Source organism: Mastigoproctus giganteus, chromosome 7 (genome assembly GCF_048544385.1).
Source record: "Mastigoproctus giganteus isolate SK-2022 chromosome 7, ASM4854438v1, whole genome shotgun sequence".
Taxonomy (NCBI): Eukaryota; Metazoa; Arthropoda; class Arachnida; order Uropygi; family Thelyphonidae; genus Mastigoproctus; species Mastigoproctus giganteus.
The window spans coordinates 20,070,619-20,091,418 of record NC_143581.1 but is presented as its reverse complement, the minus strand read 5'-3'; the positions used below and the strand labels follow the sequence as shown (position 1 = coordinate 20,091,418).

The following is a 20,800-nucleotide window of genomic DNA, read 5'->3' as shown; positions in this document are numbered from 1 at the left end:
ATGGCTGCTCTTACTGAAGGAAAACTGCACATGAATGATTAGCCAAATTAGCTGTTCAGTGTGCAATGATTCCTCATGGCAAAGAATACTGTGCTGTGAGTGAAAAAAGTTTGAGAACCACTGGCTTAGAGGATGGGGAGGGGGGGGAACCTTGGTAATAATTCAGTCAGACCTTCTGTAATTTGGTCTGCCTTCTTTTATGTATAAGCATGCTCCATCCCTTGTTTCCTTTGCTCACAAACCCTAGCATCAGCAAAGCAGGTAATAACAAATGTATTTTTGAATCTTGATGAATGATTTACAGTATACATTTTGCATTCAGTAAAAGTCAACCAAATATAAAAAGCGGTTACAACAAATACTGTTTATATGAAAATTTCACTATAACGAAAATATTTCTAGGCCCTGACCAACTTCTCATATTATTAGTGGAACAGTTCTGACAAAAAAAAAACTCAGTAAAAAAGTATTTCAAAAGTCAACCCTAAAATATAATGATTCACAACGAAAACAAAACTTTTCTGTCCATGCTCTCCAGTCAGTTTAAAAGCAAAGTAGTTGTTTCTAACTCTGTAATTTAATTCTGGTAAAACTCAGCAATATCAATATCTTCCCTAAGATATTGATGATATATGGATGATGGTACATATAAAACATCTCTTTGGAATGTAGAAAATTCACTGGAAGATTTACAGGTATAGAAAAGTTTTACATGCTCTTATTCTTCAAACAAACTTGCAAACCTTTCTCACTTGACATTGTGGAATATGTGTCTTTCATCTTTAATTGGTTGTATACTTAATGGTCTGCTTCACAAGAAAAATATTCTGTAAACGTAGACCTCCTTTTCTGATTTTTATTAATTGAATAATTAAGCTTTTTTCATTGCACATACTCTTAAATATATGACACACTACTAAACCAATGTCTCTCTCTCTCTCTCTCTCTCTCTCTCTCTCTCTCATAACCATCTCTGTTTTGAATCAACAACATCACTTGGTGACACATGCTATGCACATCACATGAATTATATAGCTGACTAAGAAACTGAGTCAAGCACATTATGATAGCTCTTTTTACAAAATTAAGCTTGAAATTCAATGTTTTCAAATGCAATGTGAGGATTACAAGGAATAATTAAAATTAGTAATTAACATTAGTAATCATAAGCAGTACAATCTTTTAGACTTGCATGTAATTTTTTATACATCCTGGAGTCGACAATCACTGTGTGCCACTGTTGCCCATATTGAAAATACAACTATGATGGCAGTCACTTGAGAATTCAGTACCATCACACCTTCTACTCTAGTATTACTCTCAACAGGGTGTGATCATGCCCACTACCCCAGAGAGAGCAATACTCATTCAAAAATTTACATAGAATAAAAAAAAAAAAAAAAAACCAACCCCAACATGGATGACGTAGGATGACAAATTTTGATACCAACAGCTAAATTCTTTTCTTGTTAAAAGAAAAATGTTCATATTCAAGAAAACAGAAATACACATATGAAAAACAAGGATACTGGTCTATAACAAAAAGGTCTTGTGTTTCATGTCAAGTCATTTGTTTTAGAAATATTCCACTAAGCGATTCACTACATCTGGCAGAAAGTGCCAAAATTAGAATCAAATTCAACCATGGTCACCCTAGTTCAATCTGAACCCACACATTTTATATTGTACTAAACTTAGATTTTTGCATTAATGTAGATAAAAAAAAGTTAAATAACATATTAATATATAACAATATAACAAAAATTAACATATTAATATGTGAAAAGTAATAAGGTATCTATTGTACGATATTTCTGAAGGTGTGATATTCCTTAAAAATAAGATATGCTTTTTGTAGAAAAAATGGTTTAAGAAAAATTAATAATTAAAATGTGCATACAGGCATCCATTTACACTGAATTGTTATACTTTATAAACACTGCACAGTGATTGTCGACTCCAGGATGTGTAAAAAATTACATGCAAGTCTAAAAGATTGTACTGCTTATGATTACTAATATTAATTACTAATTTTAATTATTCCTTGTAATCCTCACATTGTGTTTGAAAACATAAAATTTCAAGCTTAATTTTGTAAAAAGAGCTATCATAATGTGCTTGACTCAGTTTCTTAGTTGTTGTAATGGAGTTTTATGACACATAGGCTGCCAGGGCCATATTATGTCTTTCAAATCAGTTTCTTAGTCAGCTATATAATTCATGTGATGTGCATAGCATGTGTCACCAAGTGATGTCGTTGTCGATTCAAAATAGGGATAGTTATGAGAGAGAGACACTGGTTTAGTAGTGTGTCACGTATTTAAGAGTATGTGCAATGAAAAAATATTAATTATTCAATTAATAAAAATCAGAAAAGAAGGTCTACGACTACAGAATATTTTTCTTGTGAGGCAGACCATTAAGTATACAACCAATTTAAGATGAAATACACATATTCCACAATGTCGAATGAGAAAGGTTTGCAAATTTGTTTGAAGAATAAAAGCATGTTGGTTGGTTGATATGTTGTTTAGTGGCACAAGGGCTGCTAAGGCCATATTCTGCCTGATTCTATTCGGTAGTGCAATTACCAGTTAAAATCTGTAAAATAATCCTGTCTGCTTTAAGAAATAAAAGAACTCAGCCAGATTTGCATTGTCGCTAATCAGTCAAAGGTTCTTGCAGATGTGAAAATTTTGTTTCGATAATTATTATAATGATTGCAATTTATTAGAATATGCCTCATCGTAAGTGTAGTCTGACAAAATGTACAAATAGGCAGATCTTCCCCCTCGAGTAGATAAATATGGGTTAGATACATATGCCCAATACGTGTCCTAGTCAGGATCATCTCCTCTTGCCTATTTGATCACATGCTTGATGGCCACAACTTAGGTTCCTGTTTAAATTGAAGCAGTTTATTGCTGCACTGAGCCTGCCAGATTTGCAACCATTGCATTTCACACGTTTTTTATGACTGATTTGTAGTCTGTAAATGGCACTTGGTAGTTAGGAGATCTTGCACTGATTGGATGTTTAGTGGCTTGATCTGCATATTCATTTCCTTTGATGGCTACATGACCTGGTATCCAACAGAAAGTGACTGACTCGTTTACAGCTTGTAACACAATAATCTGTGATCTAATTTGCTTCAAGATGGGGTGGATTGGTTTGGATGGATTTGTCAATGATTTTATTGCACTCAGAGAATCAGAGTAGATCATAATTTGCTTACTGGACAGATTAATCACATGATCCAGAGCTATTTTAATCACCCACAGTTCAGCAGAATAGATGCTGCATTCCTTTGGAAGGGACACAGAAGTAGAAAAGATAGAAGAAACTGCCGCTGCACCCACTGTTGTACTTGTTTTTGAGCCATCAGTATATAAAAGCATGTAAAACTTTTCTATACTTGCAAATCTTCCAATGAATTTTCTACATTCCAAAGAGATGTTTTATATGTACCATCATCTACATATCATCAATATCTTAGGGAAGATATTGATATTGATGAGTTTTACCAGAATTAAATTACAGAGTTAGAAACAACTGCCTTGTTTTTAAACTGACTGCAGAGTTGGGTGAGCTGTTATGACTGATTTTTTTTTTGCTCAACTACTGAAGTTGTTTACCAAGTTTGATTAACTGATGTTTATCTATTTGTTTTTAAGTTTTTCACGATTATGTTTATTTTGTGTGTGTGTAAAGATTTAATCATGAAGAACAGAAAAATAAATCAGCTTGTTTGAAGTTGAAAAGTCCCTTTCAGAAAGTCTGTTTCTTTTAAAATTAGCTCAGAATATGAATAAGGGGGACCCAGAAGAAATAAATTTACTGTTGTGTTTGGTGTGTATGGTTTTAAAATGATACTCTGAACAAAATATATTTTACTCTTGTAGTATACATAATCATTTTATTTATTTTTTACTGATTTTAAAGTTTATATTTAAAATAACCTGGAAATTACTACTTCTATATATTAGAAACATGCAGCAGAATTTATTCAAACAAATGATAATTCCTCTGAAATAACATTCAACAATGTCCATCATATTGAAATTTGGTACAATGAGATGATTCAAGAACTCTTGAGAAGTCTGCTATAATAGTATTTTACTGTAATAATTGAAAAATAGATTGAAAAGTAAAAATGTATGTTGATTTATTTTTAATATCCTAAAATTAAAAAATAAATCAATTAAAAAAAAATTTTTTTTTTTTTTTTTTTTTACTTTTTAGACATTGTACTAGATTTCTAGCACCTACAATTTGGATTTCGATGCCAGCCACAGTTGTTTATCACAAGCAAGCCACATATCACCAACTCTACCCAAAGATTGGCTTTTTATGATCTAGGTGAAGACCAACACAACTGAATCTTACCCTGAAATTTGTTGGAGAAAAAGAACGTATGGAAACTGCTTATTATTGAGATAAAAAGGTAAATTGTAGCCACAGTATTCGTAGAAGTAGTAAATCATAGCCATCGTGTTATACAGAGAACAGCAACAACCCTGTTTGGTCTTAACTTTCTCTCACAACATGTATGCTCGGGCAGAGTATGCTCAAGTCATTGCTGTTTCATTGCTGCTCAACATATTATTAGATGGATTGTCATATTTTAATGCTGAGTTGATACAGATATAATTAAGACTTAGTTAATTAGATTAACTTCAATTTTCATACACATATTTATAAGAATCAAACTCTCTGGAACTTAATACAATTAGCACGATGATCAGATTTCTAATGTTGTTTCCAAAAATGAAACTTTGTATTTTGCTTACTCCCAACTTAGAATATTCAACTTAACTAATGTACAATTTCAAGCTGATTTAACCTGGTACACTTGTTTATATTCTGGCAGGGTCACAGTCAGGTAAGGGTTAAATTACTGCCTTCCGATAATTTAATTTGATGATAAATGTTTTTTAAAGACCAAAGGAATAGAAATGTGCCTCTCAGTTCTAATATGATCAGGTGCAAGTCCCAACGTATTTATCATCACAAAGTCTTAAGCCTAGTTCCATATTCAGGAACCATATTCAGGTTTGAGAATGCAGATTACAAATGTTAAAAGTCAAGTACAAGTGACCCCCGCCAAGTGCAGATTTGCACTTATGCAGTAGAAGTCCGTGTGACATGGATCATGCTGTACATGGCCCAAGGTTCGTAGTAGCATGGTGTATCTGACTCAGGCATGCTACCTTATTACATAGTATGTAGTTTTTAAGCGCGATTGAATTTATAGTGTCACCAATTTCATTCTAAGTGACTTTGTTATCAAAGACAGCTGTTTTGTGGCACTTTGAACTTTCACAATCAGTCAAAATTTAGCCTCTCTACATTATACTTACTTTTTTATTACAATATATTTTTCATTATATATATCTTTCAACTCAGCAATTCTCAGAAACAGAGTGACATATACTTGAATGACTCCACAGTCGGCTTGAGTCTTTGCTAGTGACAATGTCAGTGTGAGTTTCTGAGTTGAGTGAAAAGTGACTTCATTGTATGTGTTTTGTCATTGAGTGAATTGATATTTTATTTCAATAGTAACCCTAACATAATGGCTTCAAAGCATACCTGTACATCCAAAAGTGATTCTGGCAATAATAAAATCAAGAAAAATTCTGTCATTGCATGAGAAAATGATTCTTTTGGGTAAAATAGAGCAGGAAAGAATGTATGCAGTTTTAGCTAAAAGAATATGAGTGCAATGAATCATCGATACGAACAATTAGAAAGCATGAGGACAAAATTAAAGCAAACATTAGGTTGACAACAACCTCTGTAAGTACAAAATCCACTTTTGTTACTCAACGTGATATGTTTATTGAAAAAATGGAACAGTTATTGAATGTCTGGATTAAAGACCAAAGGAATAGAAATGTGCCTTTCAGTTCTAATATGATCAGGTGCAAATCCCAAAGTATTTATCATCACAAAGTCTTAAGCCTAGTGCAAATGGTGAATCAAGTTTCATTGCATCCAAGGGATGGTTTGATAGATTTAAAAAAAAGAGCAAATCTGCACAATATTAAAGTTGTTGGTGAGATTGTTTCTGCCAATGTGGAGATAGTGGAAAATTTTTTTTACCGGAATTGAAAAATGTAATAGAAGAGGGAGGGATAAATGGCAGATCACATTTTTAACTGTGATGAAACTGCATTCTATTTGAAAAAAATGCCTGACAGCATACACCGATGAGCCAAAACATTATGACCACCTACCTAATATGATGTTGGTCCTCCACGTGCAGCCAAAACAGCTCGTACCCTGTGAGGCATGGATGCTACAAGATTTCAAAATGTGTCTTGTGGTATCTGGTACCAACACGTAACCAGCAGATCCTATAGCTCCTGTAAGGTCCGTGGTTGAGACGCCGCAGATTAGAGTTGATGTTCTAACACAAACCACAGATGCTTGAGGGGATTGATGCCTGGAAAATTTGGAGGCCAGGGCAATACCCGGAAGTCTTCCGCATGTTCCGTGAACCAGTCTCAAACAATCTGGGCAGTGTGGCATAGTGCATTATCCTGCTGAAAGGTGGCACCGCCAGAGGGGAAGACTGTTGCCATGAAAGGGAGTACCTGGTCAGCAATGATGTTTAGGTAGGTGGTAGACATCAGAGTGCCCGGCAAATGGATGACTGGACCCAGGGTATCCCAGCAGAACATCGCCCAAAGCATGACACCAACGCAAAAGGCTTGTTTTCATCCCACGGTGCATCCAGGTGTGATGACTTCCCCAGGTAAATGGCACACACGCACGTACCCGGCCGTTCAAATGGTGCAACAGGAAATGTGATTCATCGGACCATATGACCTTCTTCCAATCACTCAAGGTCCAGTTTTGATGCTCGCGTGCCCATTGTAGGTGCTGTCGCTGGTGAACCATAGTTCACATGGGCTCGGAGCGGCCTGCAGCTACGCAGCCCCATTTTCAGCAGATTTCAATGTACTGTGTGTGTTGTGACACATTACTAATGTCACCAGCGAGTTGCACCACAATCGCCCTTCTGTTGCCACGTACCATCCAGGAAAGCCTTTGCTCACCTTGAGCACCGATGAGCCGTGGTCGTCCAACACCTCACCGGCAGTTCATGAGTTTCCCCTCCTCAGACCACTTTCAGTAGGTACTAACCACGGCTGACCATGAGCACCCCACCAGCTGTGCCGTTTCGGATATGCTCTGACCCACTCTTTTTTTTTTTTTTTTTTTTGGTAGTTGTTGGCGCATAGGCTTCTGTGGCCATAATGCACCCCCCAAGGTTTTTGCAGTACTTTGATCCAAGTGCGAGGCGGGAATCGAACCCGCGACCTTTGGGTTGCCAGACAGGCACTTTACCCACCCTGCTAGCCCGGTCGGCTCTGAAGAAGAGTAACAGCCCGGTCTGCCTTTCCCATCTGAAGAAGAGTAACACTGATTAACAGAGCTCAGTATCAGGTGTTTTTTTATATTGTATCCCGACCTGCGCTGTAGTTCACCTGCAGTTGCTTCGACTTGCATACAACTCGCTGGTCATAATGTTTTGACTCATCGGTGTATTTATCCAAAGAAGAATGAGTTGCACCCAGATTCAAAGTGTCAAAGGACAGAATCACATTCCTATTTTGTAGTAACATTATTGGTGATTATAAATGCAAGCCTTTATTAGTGTATCATTCAGAAAACCCAAGGGCTTCGAAAGGGAAAAAATCCTCTTTCCCATTTATTGGTGATCGGGAACAGAAAAGCATGGATGACTGGCTCACTGTTTAGTAACTGGTTAGAGCATTGTTTTGTACCTGAAGTTGAAGGATATCTGAAAAATAAGAATTTTAAGAATTTATCATTTAAGGTGCTCCTTATCTTAGACAATGCTCCAAGTCACCCGGTGTCACTTCTCTATTGCAAACCAAATGTAAAACTTGTGTTTCTTCCTCAGAACACAACACCAATTTTACAGCCCCTGAACCAAGGGATTTTTAATTTTTATTATTTAAGGAGAAGCTTGGCAAATCTTGTTGATAAAATTTAAAAATTTCCAGATAAAAATGCATGCCAATGTTGGACTGAATTCACAATACTAACAGCTATTGAAATAACTGAACAGTCATGGACTGAAATGAAGAAGTCAACTTTCAAGAACTGATTCATAAGATCTCAATAGTATTATTCAAACAGAAGTTTAGAAAATTATTGGAGGTGAGGGATTTAGTGATATGGGGCAGGAAGAAATTTTAGAACATAATCGTTCCCACCAGGAGGAATTAAAAAATGAGGAGTTAGAACTACTGGACTCCAATAAAGATGTTTGTGAAGAAGAAGAAAATGAAGAGCAGAAGAAACCTGAACTAACAAACAAGGGTATATCAGAGATTCTAAAAGCAGCCAAGTTCCTGAAGGAGAAGATTATGCAGGAAGATCCTGACTTTCATAGGAGTACAAAAATTAAGAGAGGCATTGACGATATTATGGTTTCTTATGTTGACAAAACAGCAACAGACAAAAATTATGGATTTTGTAAGTAAGTCAACTTCAACAGCATGTTTACTTTCTGCTAGTAGTTTCAGCAACTGAATGTAAGCCATGGTCAATTAAAAGTTTTATTTCATTGTATTACTTTTTTTCAGCATGCAGTTTTATTTTAAATTTAGGTAGGAATTCATTTTGATTCCATAATGGAAGCATATACCCGATTAAGTTTCTGCTGTTTCCATAATTTAGTTTTCTTTTAATAGGGGCCCTTTACATGTATGTTAAGGGCATGAACTCGCTGTCACTCAATTGGATCAATGGAATGAGAGATAAGAAATTATGGAGGGAGTCAGTCTCGCCATTCATTTTTGAAACCCCCATTTCAGCAAAAATTAGCAGAGAAAAATATTATTTCCATATATTTTATGTTTTTAGTTGGAATATATTTTAAATTATAAAGTGAAATTGTCAATTTCTTTTAAAAATAAATTGTACCATTTGTAACACAGATTATGGTTTTAATTTCCTATATAAAAAGTTTCAGAACCAGTGGGGTACTGTTGTTTTTCCATAACAATAGAACCCCACCAAACACAGAATCACCATGAGCAGACATTGGTCGGAACGTAATATGATTACGTTTCTGTATTATGATTATGCATTTAGTATATTTCTACAATGCATCAGTAAGATCCAATACATATGCAAAGTAAGCATTTTAATTTATCTAGAGGCATGCCAGATTGTAATCAACTTGTCTGTGATCAAAGTGGATCAGAGAATGCTATAGAGGTGGTTATAAAGGTCAAAAAGGAGGTTCTAAAATGCATCAATTACTTAAAAAATAATTAACTTGTTAAATTCTGGTTGATATTACAAACTTATGTCTAATATCATGAACAAACTGGAACAAAATATTCAGAATTGGTTTTCATAACATATAATAGATTTCACTAATATGTAGGTTAGTGCAAATGCATCATTTTAACATAGCTATCTACCAAAGTAGTTAAATTAATTAATTAAATTGGCATCGTTTTTGGTTATATCTCATATTGTGACTGCCTTCACAATGAGGTGCCATGGTATTGTACTACCTCAAATAAATGACACTTCAGTGGAGAAGACTATTATTATTTATTCTCAGCGGATGCCACCACCCAGATGGCACTGTTTCAAAGTTTGCTGGCTTCCCTTTGATGGGTGGGCAGGTACCCTGGTATTACAATAGTGACAACCCAGTTATGAAGTATAACTTCACAATATGAGAGATGCCTGATGGTGCGTAGTGATATAGACTATAAAGTATTTAAGAGCAAAGGCCTCATGCAGCCACAATATGAGATATAACCAAAACGATGCCAATTTAATTTAACTACTTTGGTAGATAGCTGTTAAAATGATGCATTTGCCCTTAAATACTTTACAGTCTATATCACTATGCACCATCAGGCATCTCTTATATTGTGAAGTTATACTTCATAACTGGGTTGTCACTATTGTAACACCAGGGTACCTGCCCACCCACCGAAAAGAAGCCAACAAGCTTTGAAACGGTGCCGTCTGGATGGTGGTATCCGCTGAGAATAAATAACAATAGTCTTCTCCACTGGTGAAGTGTTATTTATTCGAGGTAGTACAATACCATGGCAACTTGTTGTGAAGGCAGTCACAATATGAGACATAACCAAAACAATGCCGATTTAATTAATTAATTTAATTTAACTACTTTGGTAGATAGCTATGTTGAAATGATGCATTTGTACTAACCTACATATTAGTCATTCTACCTCGTAGCATGAGGCCTTTGCCCTTAAATACTTTATAATAGATTTCATTAACGTAACTGGTATATTACAAATATAACTAGTTATTCCACATTTTTAAATGAAATATCAAATTATTAAAAATTAACTTACAATAAGTAACCATTCTTTGAGCTTTGCAGAAATGACATTCCAGCCTTTTGGTAACCAACTGCACAGCAGTGTCACAATTCGAAGAGCTAGCCAGCAAACATATAATCCACATGCAACAGTATATAGTTCATGGACCTTGGTGGAACCCATCCACAAAGCCATCAATTTGCGACCCAAAAATACTACAAATAGATTTGTATACAATTAGCAAAAACATCTGTTTATAAAAAGATAAGATTTAAATGGTAACAAAATGAACAGTATTGGAAGTAGAATTAAATGTGAAGACAATATAACTTAAAAGCACATTAACAGAAAATAGTACAGTCGGTCCTCATATAACACGTGTTTACACTACACGAATTCGATCATACACGATTTATAAATAGGGGAACGATATCTTATATAACACGAACCGAATTCGCTTATGCACGATTTGCCTTTGTGTTGTCAAGAAATGGCAGTCGAACGCAGAATCACCCCCAACCAAACGCAACACGATAGGAATGAAGAGAAGATTCTAAAATTGTATTTATGTTTTTTATATCAGTGAAGGGGAAACACATTTCACCATAATAACGTAAAATTCCTGCTATCGGTATTATCGCAAATGCAATTAGATCGAGTTTACTTCCAGTTTATAACAGATTCCACTAGCAGAAATGCAACTGGAAATTGTTTTTTTTATTGTTTTATGGTAGTAACCCCCAGAAATGTGCTTTAGTAAAATGTGAGGTGTGAATAGTGTATCTCTGCCTTTACGGTGTTGTTTATTCAGTTGCTACACACGCACAGCTTTGTTTATGTGTATCAAGCGTGCCTCCTCGTTTTGTAATTGTGCTTTATTTCCTAAATAATGAGTAAAATATTAAAAGGTGTGAAAAGGAAGCGTCCTGGTGAAGACACTGCAGATTTGGAGAGAAAACGAAAAGCAATATCGATAATCAGAGGCGGACGGGGTCAAAAATTCTTACCCGGGAAAATTTGTATTGGCCTCATACTAGCATTTATGGCCAAAATCACACCGGCCTCCGGCCCACCGGGGTTTCCCTGGTTAGGCTTATGGCCAGTCAACCTCTGTCGATAGAGAAAAAAATATGAAATTGTGAAACGCTTTGAGCGAAATGAAAGATAATGTGATATTGCATGTGCTACAGACCTAAATGAGGCAACGCCGAGAATTACAAAGAATGCAGAGAAAATAAAAACAACTTTCATAGCAGGAACAACTCAAAGTGTAATTAAAATCCATTAGATTAAGACACAAAAAACTGGAAGAGATGGAATGGCTGTCACCTGTTAGGATAGAAAATCAAACAAAAAACAAGTTTGCTTATGATAGAAGCAAAAGCATTAGCAATATTTTATTACGTAATAGTCGTAATAAAATACTTATGTATTTTATTACGATTATTTATTGTGTTCGGTAATGTTTTGATTATAAATGTGTGTTCAACCTTGGGTGGTCGGCACCTAACCCTATTTTTCCCATAGGGACTGTTGTTTATATTGCACGATTTTGCATTGCATGAGGATTTCTAGGAACACAACTATCGTGCTATATGAGGACTGACTGTATTTATAAATATAAGATTTCGATCATATTCATTATTTACAGTACTATACCTTAAGAAGAATCCTTTTTTATCTACTAATGTGAAAATATTTTTTTTTCTAAAGCACATGTACTGACATTCTCTCTGGTACTCTACTAGACATACATTTAAAATCGACATTATAGTATATGAAAACATTTGCTGTGACTTTGTTTATTGTCATTTGTTGACATTTCACAAACTACTGTTATTTACATTTATCACTAGTACTATCTTTTAGTTGTTATAAATATTTATATATGTGAATAAGTCTAGTTGTTAGTGCTTCATATTCATTGAAATGCTTCTTCAAAACTGGTCAACCACTAGGTATACCTCTCTAAGATACTGCACCTCTCAATCCATTGAAGGTATTGGATTTTAAAGATTTTACTATATGTTCATACTTTCTGCAGCATTCTGTACAAAGTAATGCCAACTTTTCTGTATTGACTCAACAGATGTCTCAAATTTTTAGCAGAGAAATTATAATAAAAAGTTATCTTGGAAAGTACAGTGAACAAAATTGTTTTCCAGTGAAGTCAGAGCAAAAAAAAAAAAAAAAAAAAAAAAAAGAGAGAAAAAAAAAGTGGAACCAAAATGATCACAATGGCAACTGTCAATAGGTTAAAACATTTCTGTTCACCATTCTAAAATACAGGATGAGATAAATGGAGAAATGCTGAAGGTTACAGGCGAGGCGATTTGCAGATGACATTGTGGTCATAAGCCAAGATCCCAAAGAATTAGAGGAAAATCTTAATCAGTTATGCACAGCTAGTAAAGATTTTGGACTAAAGATGAATATGGCTAAAACAAAAGTAATGATGAACAAGTATGCCACAGAAAGGGAAATAATGATTGAAGGAGCAGTAATTGAAAAGGTGGAGTCATATACTTATCTGGGACAAGTTATTAGCTGTAATAATGATAAATGGCTGGAAGTCAAGAGAAGAATAAATTTTGGATGGATAGCATTCAGGAAATATAGTCACATACTGAAGAGCAATATCCCAGTTTGTCTGAAACGTAAAATAATGAACCAATGTATACTCCCCACCATGACTTATGGAAGTGAAACTTGGGCACTCATCAAGAGAATGGAAGAGAAGCTGAGAACTACACAGCGAAGAATGGAACGAATCATATTGGGAATCAGACTGTTAGATAAGAAGAGAAACACATGGATTAGGCAACAAACTCAAGTAAAGGACATTCTTATCAAAACTAAAGAACTAAAATGGTCTTGGGCAGGACACATAGCCCGAAGACATGATGACAGATGGACTAAGAAAATAACAGAATGGTATCCAAGAGGAGCTAGAAGAAAACCTGGAAGACAAAGGCAGAGATGGATAGATGAAATTCATGAGTTTGTGGGTAGTAAATGGATGGCCAGTGCTCAAAACAGAAGGAACTGGAAAGTTGCTGGAGAGGCCTTCATCCTGCAGTGGATTGAAAATGGCTGATGATGATGATGATGACAGGCGAGGCAGGGATAGTGTGGAAATACAGACTGTTCCGTAAGATCTGGGATGAGAGACAGGTGCCGAAGGACTGGAGAGAAGGTTTTATCATTCCATTGTTCAAGAAGGGGAACAGGAAAAAGTGTTCCAATTATAGAGGCATCACACTGATATCACATGAGAGTAAGCTGTATGAGAGAGTGTTAGAGTGGAAGATAAGAGGAACGATTGAAAATAGGATGGCCAAGGAACAGTACAGTTTTAGGCCTGGCAGATCGACGGTGGATCCAATTTTCTGCATCAGGCAACTGATGGAAAAGTGTTATGACACAATAAAGAATTATGTATGGCATTTTTGGATATAAAGAAAGCGTTTGATGCCATAAAGAAAGAGAAAGTGTGGGAGGGTTTGAGACACTTGGGGATAGAGGATCTTGTGGAGAGAATTGAGAATATGTGCACCAATACAGTGAGCAAAGTAAGAACAGTAGTGGGGTTGACGGAGAGCTTCGAAATAACATCAGGTTTGAGGCAAGGAGGTGTCCTGTCACCACTACTGTTCATAGCTGTCATGAATGATGTGCAATGTAACGTGGTGGAACAACTTGGACAGGACCAGATGAAAGTCATGCTCTTCACAGATGACTTCTGCATATGGGGAGAGAGCAGGGAACAAGTTCAATGGCAAGTTGATATAATATGGGCTAGTGTGGCCAATGAATTTGGACTAGTTTTCAGTCAGGAGAAGAGTGAAGTAATGGTTCTAAAGAGGAGTGGCAAGCTTGACAGATACATCACAATAGAAGGGAAACAGCTAAAAATGGTTAACAACTTTAAGTATCTAGGAAGCACCATTACCAAGACTGGAGTAATAGACAAAGAAATAAGTAGAAGGATACAAGCGGGTGGGTTGATTGATTGATTTGGATTTTATTGGCGCATTAGCATCTAAGGCTATAATGCACCAAGGCCAACAAGCGGGTGGGAATTTCTATAGGCAGACAAGAGATCTGATCTGGAACAGGAACATACCACTGAACTGTAAGAAGGCTATATATCAGGCCTATTACATACCAATTCTGACATATGCATCTGAAACTTTATGAGGAAAAAGGATGAAAGCAGAATTCTGGGGGCAGAAATGAGACTTGTGAGGAGCATAGTTGGAAAGACAAGACGCGACAAAATCAGGAATGATGTGATTAGGGAGAGAATTCAGGTTGAAAAACTCCAGAATAGGATTGAAAAGGTCCCATTTGAAATGGTTTGGACATGTCAAGAGGATGAACGAGAGTCGTTTGCCAAGAACAATGTTTGATTTATAATTAAGGGACAAAAGATCAAGAGGAGACCAAGAATGAGATGGCAGGACATGAAAAAGACCAATGTCATTAAGAGAGGAGGAAATTGGAGTGAAATCAACAACGGAGAGAAGTACAAGGACAGGGCATGGTGGCGAGGCTTCATACATCAACCCGTGAATAGCAGAAAGATGATAGATGATGGTGATGACTCTAAAATACAGAGATACAATCAGCATAAGGGTTTTTTTTTTTAAATATTTTTTTAACTGAGAGTTCACATACATTAACTGACCTTCTCTATCACCTCTGTTCCTTTTCTGATGAGTCTCATCAGAAAATGAAACTTACTCTCTGATGAATAAGGACTTCTGCTTTTGAAGAAGTGGATTGCTAAGTTGGACATATTTGAAAATTAAGTGCACTTGGTGATTTACTTATGATTGAATGCTGCATACTTATCTTCCAAAGAAACAATTAGTTAAATTACTAAGAACTTCTACTCATATTTATTATAATTAAATGAGTGTATAGATACCTGGAATTGTTAACATAAGCAAACTTCCAATCATCAGACTGATGCATATTAGAACTAGTAAGCAGGCAATCTGAAAGAAAATACATGATTTTTAGTATTTATTTTTTAAATTACATCCAGGTTTTAAGTTCAATAAAAATTTCATGATAAAGATTTTTTGCCTATCATTTCTCTATGCAAAAAGTACAGTTTAACCATCACACTCAAGTTGAGCAGGAAAATTTATATATATCAAACAGTATTTAAATACTTGCTTAGAAGGTACAGTTAGTAAATTAGCAATAAAGAACACTACGTAGTGTGCATTAAAAGCCAAAGCAACAAACACTGGTTTTTTTTTTTTTTTTTTGAGATCATTGCCATAGTCAAGTGGTCAAACTCAAGGGTGCAGTAGTACATATGTTCAAGTTGATGGTAACATTAGTATTATATGGCTAATATTATTATATAGCAAAAAAAAAAAAAAAAAGAGTGGATAAAATACACATTATGTGCTTCCCTCCTTATGTAGATAACTATCCAGTTGCCCTTTAAATTTTTTTAAACTGTCCATCTCAACTACCAACAGAGGCAACTTATTCCAGTAATCAATAATTTGCTGGCTAAAAGCCAGCAAATTATAATCATATAATCTAGTCTAAATCTTCCTCCGTAATTTGAATTTATGGCATTTAGTTATAACAGTGAAAATTCCACCTTCATTCATTTTAATAATCCCTCTCAGAGCCTTATAAACTTCAATCAGGTCCCCTCTCAGTTCACATAGTCTTTCCTCGCATGGTCACCCTTCTGCCAATCTCACCATGCTAATTGCCCATCTTTAGACCCTTTCAAGAAGCTCAATGTCTTTTTTCAGATGAGGCTCCATACTTGGATACAAGTATGCAGCGAAAACTGGTGGCTTTCCAGGCCACCAGTTTACACTGCTCAGAAAACTTATCTGCCCATATTGTAACTCCCAGATACCTTTTTTTCTCTACTGTTTTTAATTAATTCAAGTGTATAAGTGTATAAATTATTTTGGAATGGTTATTCCCCAAGTGTAAGATCTTGCATTTTGCTGCATTAAAACATAGTTGCCACTTTTCTGAATATTCTCGAAGCCTATTCAAGTCATCCTGAGGGAGTGCTGCTCAGCACTGTTCATTAGCAACTCTTCAATCTTTACACCATTTGAAAAATTTTACATCACGCCCTTTATCCCTCTGTAAATGTCATTTATGAAAATCAGAAACAACAGTGGTCCAAGAACCGATCCTTGGGGGACACCACTTCTGATGTTACACCAATCTGAGATTACAGAAAATCTTTCCTGTAATCTCAAACATGTTCCAGCTTATATGGTAACCTCTCATGTATAAGTGGTATTAGATCCATGTGAATTTGCTGATTGGTTTGCTGAATGAAAAGCTTGAGTTTTGGAAGTAAAACCATGCACCCCATGCCTGATAACTCATCCAAGGGTTTTCTAATCCTATCAACCTGAGATAGGATTAGAAAACTCAGACCTTTTTCACAAGCAGTGAGAGGATACACTACACCTAACAAGTTAAAATGGCCACATTAAATCTTTCAGATAAATGAAAATCAATCACTACTTTTATTTATTCTTGTTTTCTGGAATTTTTGAAACATCCGTTATTCAAAATATTGTGATTCAGATCTTATGGTATTTTTATTCAGGGGCAGCCAACTCTTGATCCCCTAGGCCATTTTGTGGCCTCCGACAACATTTTTAATGCCGTGTAGATTTCTATTGACAAGCTATTCAGATTCACTCTCGTGGATTATAAAGAAGTTTTATGATATTTTTTCAGGGAAACTGTGCTAACATTAGAAAGAGCACAAATATTTTGCTAAGTGGATGTTAATCATTCTGTTCAGAAGTAAATCAGTAATATTTATTGATAAGCCAAAAAAGTCTTCATAAATGAATCCAATATCTGATTTATTTCTTAATACTTTAAAGCTGAGAAAAATAAAATAAAAAAAGTACCAAAAACTCAATAAGAAACTATAAACATTCAGAATCAGTCAGGACCGAGAACAAAATTTTGTAAGGAATGCAAAATGCCTATATTCTCTTGATTTAATCACAAAAGTGATTACCCTGCATTTTATATGAAATTTGGCTCTATCTACATTATCAAAATCAAATAAAAAAAAACCAAAAACAAACCCAAATACTTAAAAGCTGTTAAATGACAGCAAGAAAAAATTTTTTTATACACTATTCCTATTAATTTTTAACATCATTAGTTATATTTGATATTTTTTTTTCTGTTCTGTCCCATACACAAGAAAAACAAACAATTTAAAACCTGAAAATCAGACACTTAAATGATATTAGTCAACCAAGATCTTGATTTACAACTGGCCTGTCTCACATAAAGGTTGGCTACTTGCCCCATATGGGGTTTCCTGTATTATATCAATAAAAATGTGTGTTCACAGGTCAGTTTGCATGCTGTGTGGACTAGAAACTCAGACCAACAGGATTCCCATCCCCCATGGGGGGGATCCTGTTTCCTTCTTGAATCCAGTTGGAGGTAGCATGACAAACAGCCACACCAATCTCTACATCTCTAAGGGTGGCACTATGATAGCTCAAAATTGTGGGAACATCCTTGGAGTCTATGTAAGGCTTTCTTTTCAGAGATGCCACAAACCCCAAATTCATTTATTTAAAGGCTATTTATTCTTTGAATGAAGTGGCCAGCCAGATTTCTTGACTTGAATCCAACTGAGCATATCTGAGATACTTTAGGAAGATGGACTGGAGTACACCGATCACTTCCCAGAAAACTTCACATGCTAAAATCTGCTCATGGAGAAATGAAATTTATTACCACAAGGCCTTGCAAAGTGTAGAAGCTCATCATGAGAGTTATTTGGCTGCTGGGGGGTTACAATACTCCTGAATTATGGCAGGATTTCTTCTCATTTTTGAACAATATTGATCTCATGACTATGAATCATGCAAATAGGCATATTTCTTTTTTAAACTCAATATAATTCTTAACTATGATTATCTTCCACAAAAGAAATTCAATAAGATTCCATTAAGTATATATATTTTTTATAGCTCAGATTTTGACTGTTGTAACTTTTTGGATATTAATGTTTAATGATCTCAGAATTTTTTGGTTTCATCATCCCCACCTTCAGATATTCTATAGAAATAAAGACCATTATAGCTATCAAACACCAATTGGCAAGAGACTGAACTTTGACAGGCACTCCTGTTGGTACAAAATGATTTTCTAGAAAAAAAAAAAAAAAAAAAAAAAAAGAATTATTAAGCTGAGTTATAACTTTCAAGGTTTTAAAGACACTATCAGGATTAACTATTCAATGAAAATTTCAACCTATAAGAGAAAATAACTTGTGATAATAACATCTAGATATAATTCTTCCCCTTTATAACTGTGAGCTTTTTTTTTCTGTTGTGTCCCATACATAAAGAAAACAAACAATAATTTAAAACCTGAAAATCAGACATTTAATGATATTAGTCAACTAAGATCTTGATTTACCATAGCCATTTGACTGCAAAAAATAAGAATATTAATAACTGACCACTTCATAAATTTGTACAGATAGTACCCACTAAACTTCCATCCAACCACCCAGGTTATAAAATGCAACATGTTCAGAGCAAGCTAAAGAAATTGTGAGAAAAAGAAACTTGAATTCTGAATGGCATGACTAAATCTGATTTTATTTTTTTCCTCATAAATTGGTTTTCTGAGATTTAGAGATAAGAACTGTTAATTTTAGAATGTGCATAATTATTTATCATCAAATGATAAAAGAAACTTTTCTGTTTATATTATGGGATGGCCATACAGAAGCCAGAAAACTTCACAACTATGTTTCATAGGTTTAAGTTCTTGAAGTTAGTTTGCATAAAGTGAGTTGCCACTTTATTAGGTACACCTATGTAATAGGAAGTAGGTCTCCCCTTTGGCTGAGAACAGCCTGATTTTCTGTGACAGAGATTCAACCATGTGTTAAAAGTATATCACAAGGATGTTGATCCATGCTGACTAAATTACTACTGACAGTTATGGATCTCTACTTCAATGAGCTCATTTCCCTCATCCCACAGGTGCTCAATTGGATTAAGATCTGGTGAATTGGACAGCCATTCAGTAGGTTGAATTTAATCTCAAATTCCCTGGAATTAGTTTTGTACAATTCTGGTGTTGTGACATGGCTCATTATTCTGTTGAAAGAATTCATTTGTGGATGGATACTACAACTATGGAGAGATGTGCCTGATTGGAAACAATTTCTGGATAACCTGTAGCATCTGAATGTTTTCCCACTGGTATCAAAAGTGCGCATCACAAAACCATTCACCAAATAATTACACTGCTGCCAGCAACCTGCACTGCTGACACTTGGCAGTATGGATCCATGGATTTATGCTATTTTCATCATATTCTGGTTCTCCCATCAGCCTGAAATAGCAGAAAGTGGATTTGTCAGACTGTGAAACATTTTTACAATCTCCCATTGTCCAGTGCTGACATTCCTGAGCCCACTGTAACTGTACCTTCTTGTTTTTTGCTGACAGAAGTGGAACCTGGTTCAGTCATTGGCTGAAATACACCATCTGTGAAAAACTATAAAGATTTGCTTTTCTGAAGTGCCTCTTTAGTTATTTATCCAACTGCAGCCTTCCTGTTACCCTGCACTAGTATAGTCATCCTCCATTGCCTACTCGCATCAGCAAGATGTTTCTGACCACAGGATTACCACTGCCAGTGCTATTTGGTTACTGGACCAATCTCAATATACTGGAGACAAACAGCCATATGTGAAAACCCTGGCATGGTTGCAGCTTCCGAGATACTAATACTGCCATGTCCGGCACTGACTACCATGCTATGTTCAAAGTCACTTCAATATTTTGTCTTACTTGTTCTCATAATGAATTGCACAAATACATCATCACATGGTATGAACAGATTATGTTACTGAAGGAGTGTTCCATTTCATGAAAAGGGTAGGTGTACCTAATAAAGTGGCTATCGATGCATTTCTGGCATCATGTAGCAACAAATGTAATAAATAAAGTAAAAATTCACACTCATTACATAGAAATGATAAAGAAGTAAACAAATATAAAATAAGTAACATTAAAAATACCTTGATTGCAAAAAAACGAGGTCGTTTGTATGGCTGGAATCCAGTTGGACCATTTCCATGCAACAGAGCTTGATGTGCTGCAGCAAGAGGCCCAGGAGGCTGGAAATTATCTGGCTCTGCTGGCTGTTCATTTTGAGCAGGTGCTGGGGGTGGCGGTGGTGGTGGTGGAGGGGGAAAAGGTGGAGCAGGAACCTGTACCTCTGGCTCAATCACCTGTGACTACAAAAATATTAATCAGTAGGTTGCACAAATTATTTTTTGTTTTAAAAATAATTTTATTAAGTAAACTGGAGATTTGATTTAATAATATCATTTCAATAACAGCAGCTAAATTAATGTATTTTTTTGCTAACTT

General features: G+C 35.4%; 1 protein-coding gene across 2 annotated transcripts in view; it reads right to left on the bottom strand.

Annotated features, from left to right (window-relative positions):
• Window positions 1–20,800, bottom strand: part of LOC150082624 (E3 ubiquitin-protein ligase MARCHF6) — a 218,218-nt gene that overhangs the window by 36,561 nt on the left and 160,857 nt on the right. For both annotated transcript variants that reach the window (XM_090377546.1, XM_090377548.1), the window contains 3 exons: window positions 20,446–20,664; window positions 15,289–15,358; window positions 10,389–10,570 (listed from right to left, as the gene is read on the bottom strand). In XM_090377546.1, the coding sequence (XP_090233672.1) occupies window positions 10,389–10,570; window positions 15,289–15,358; window positions 20,446–20,664 (471 nt within the window). The remainder of the gene's footprint in view (window positions 1–10,388; window positions 10,571–15,288; window positions 15,359–20,445; window positions 20,665–20,800) is intronic.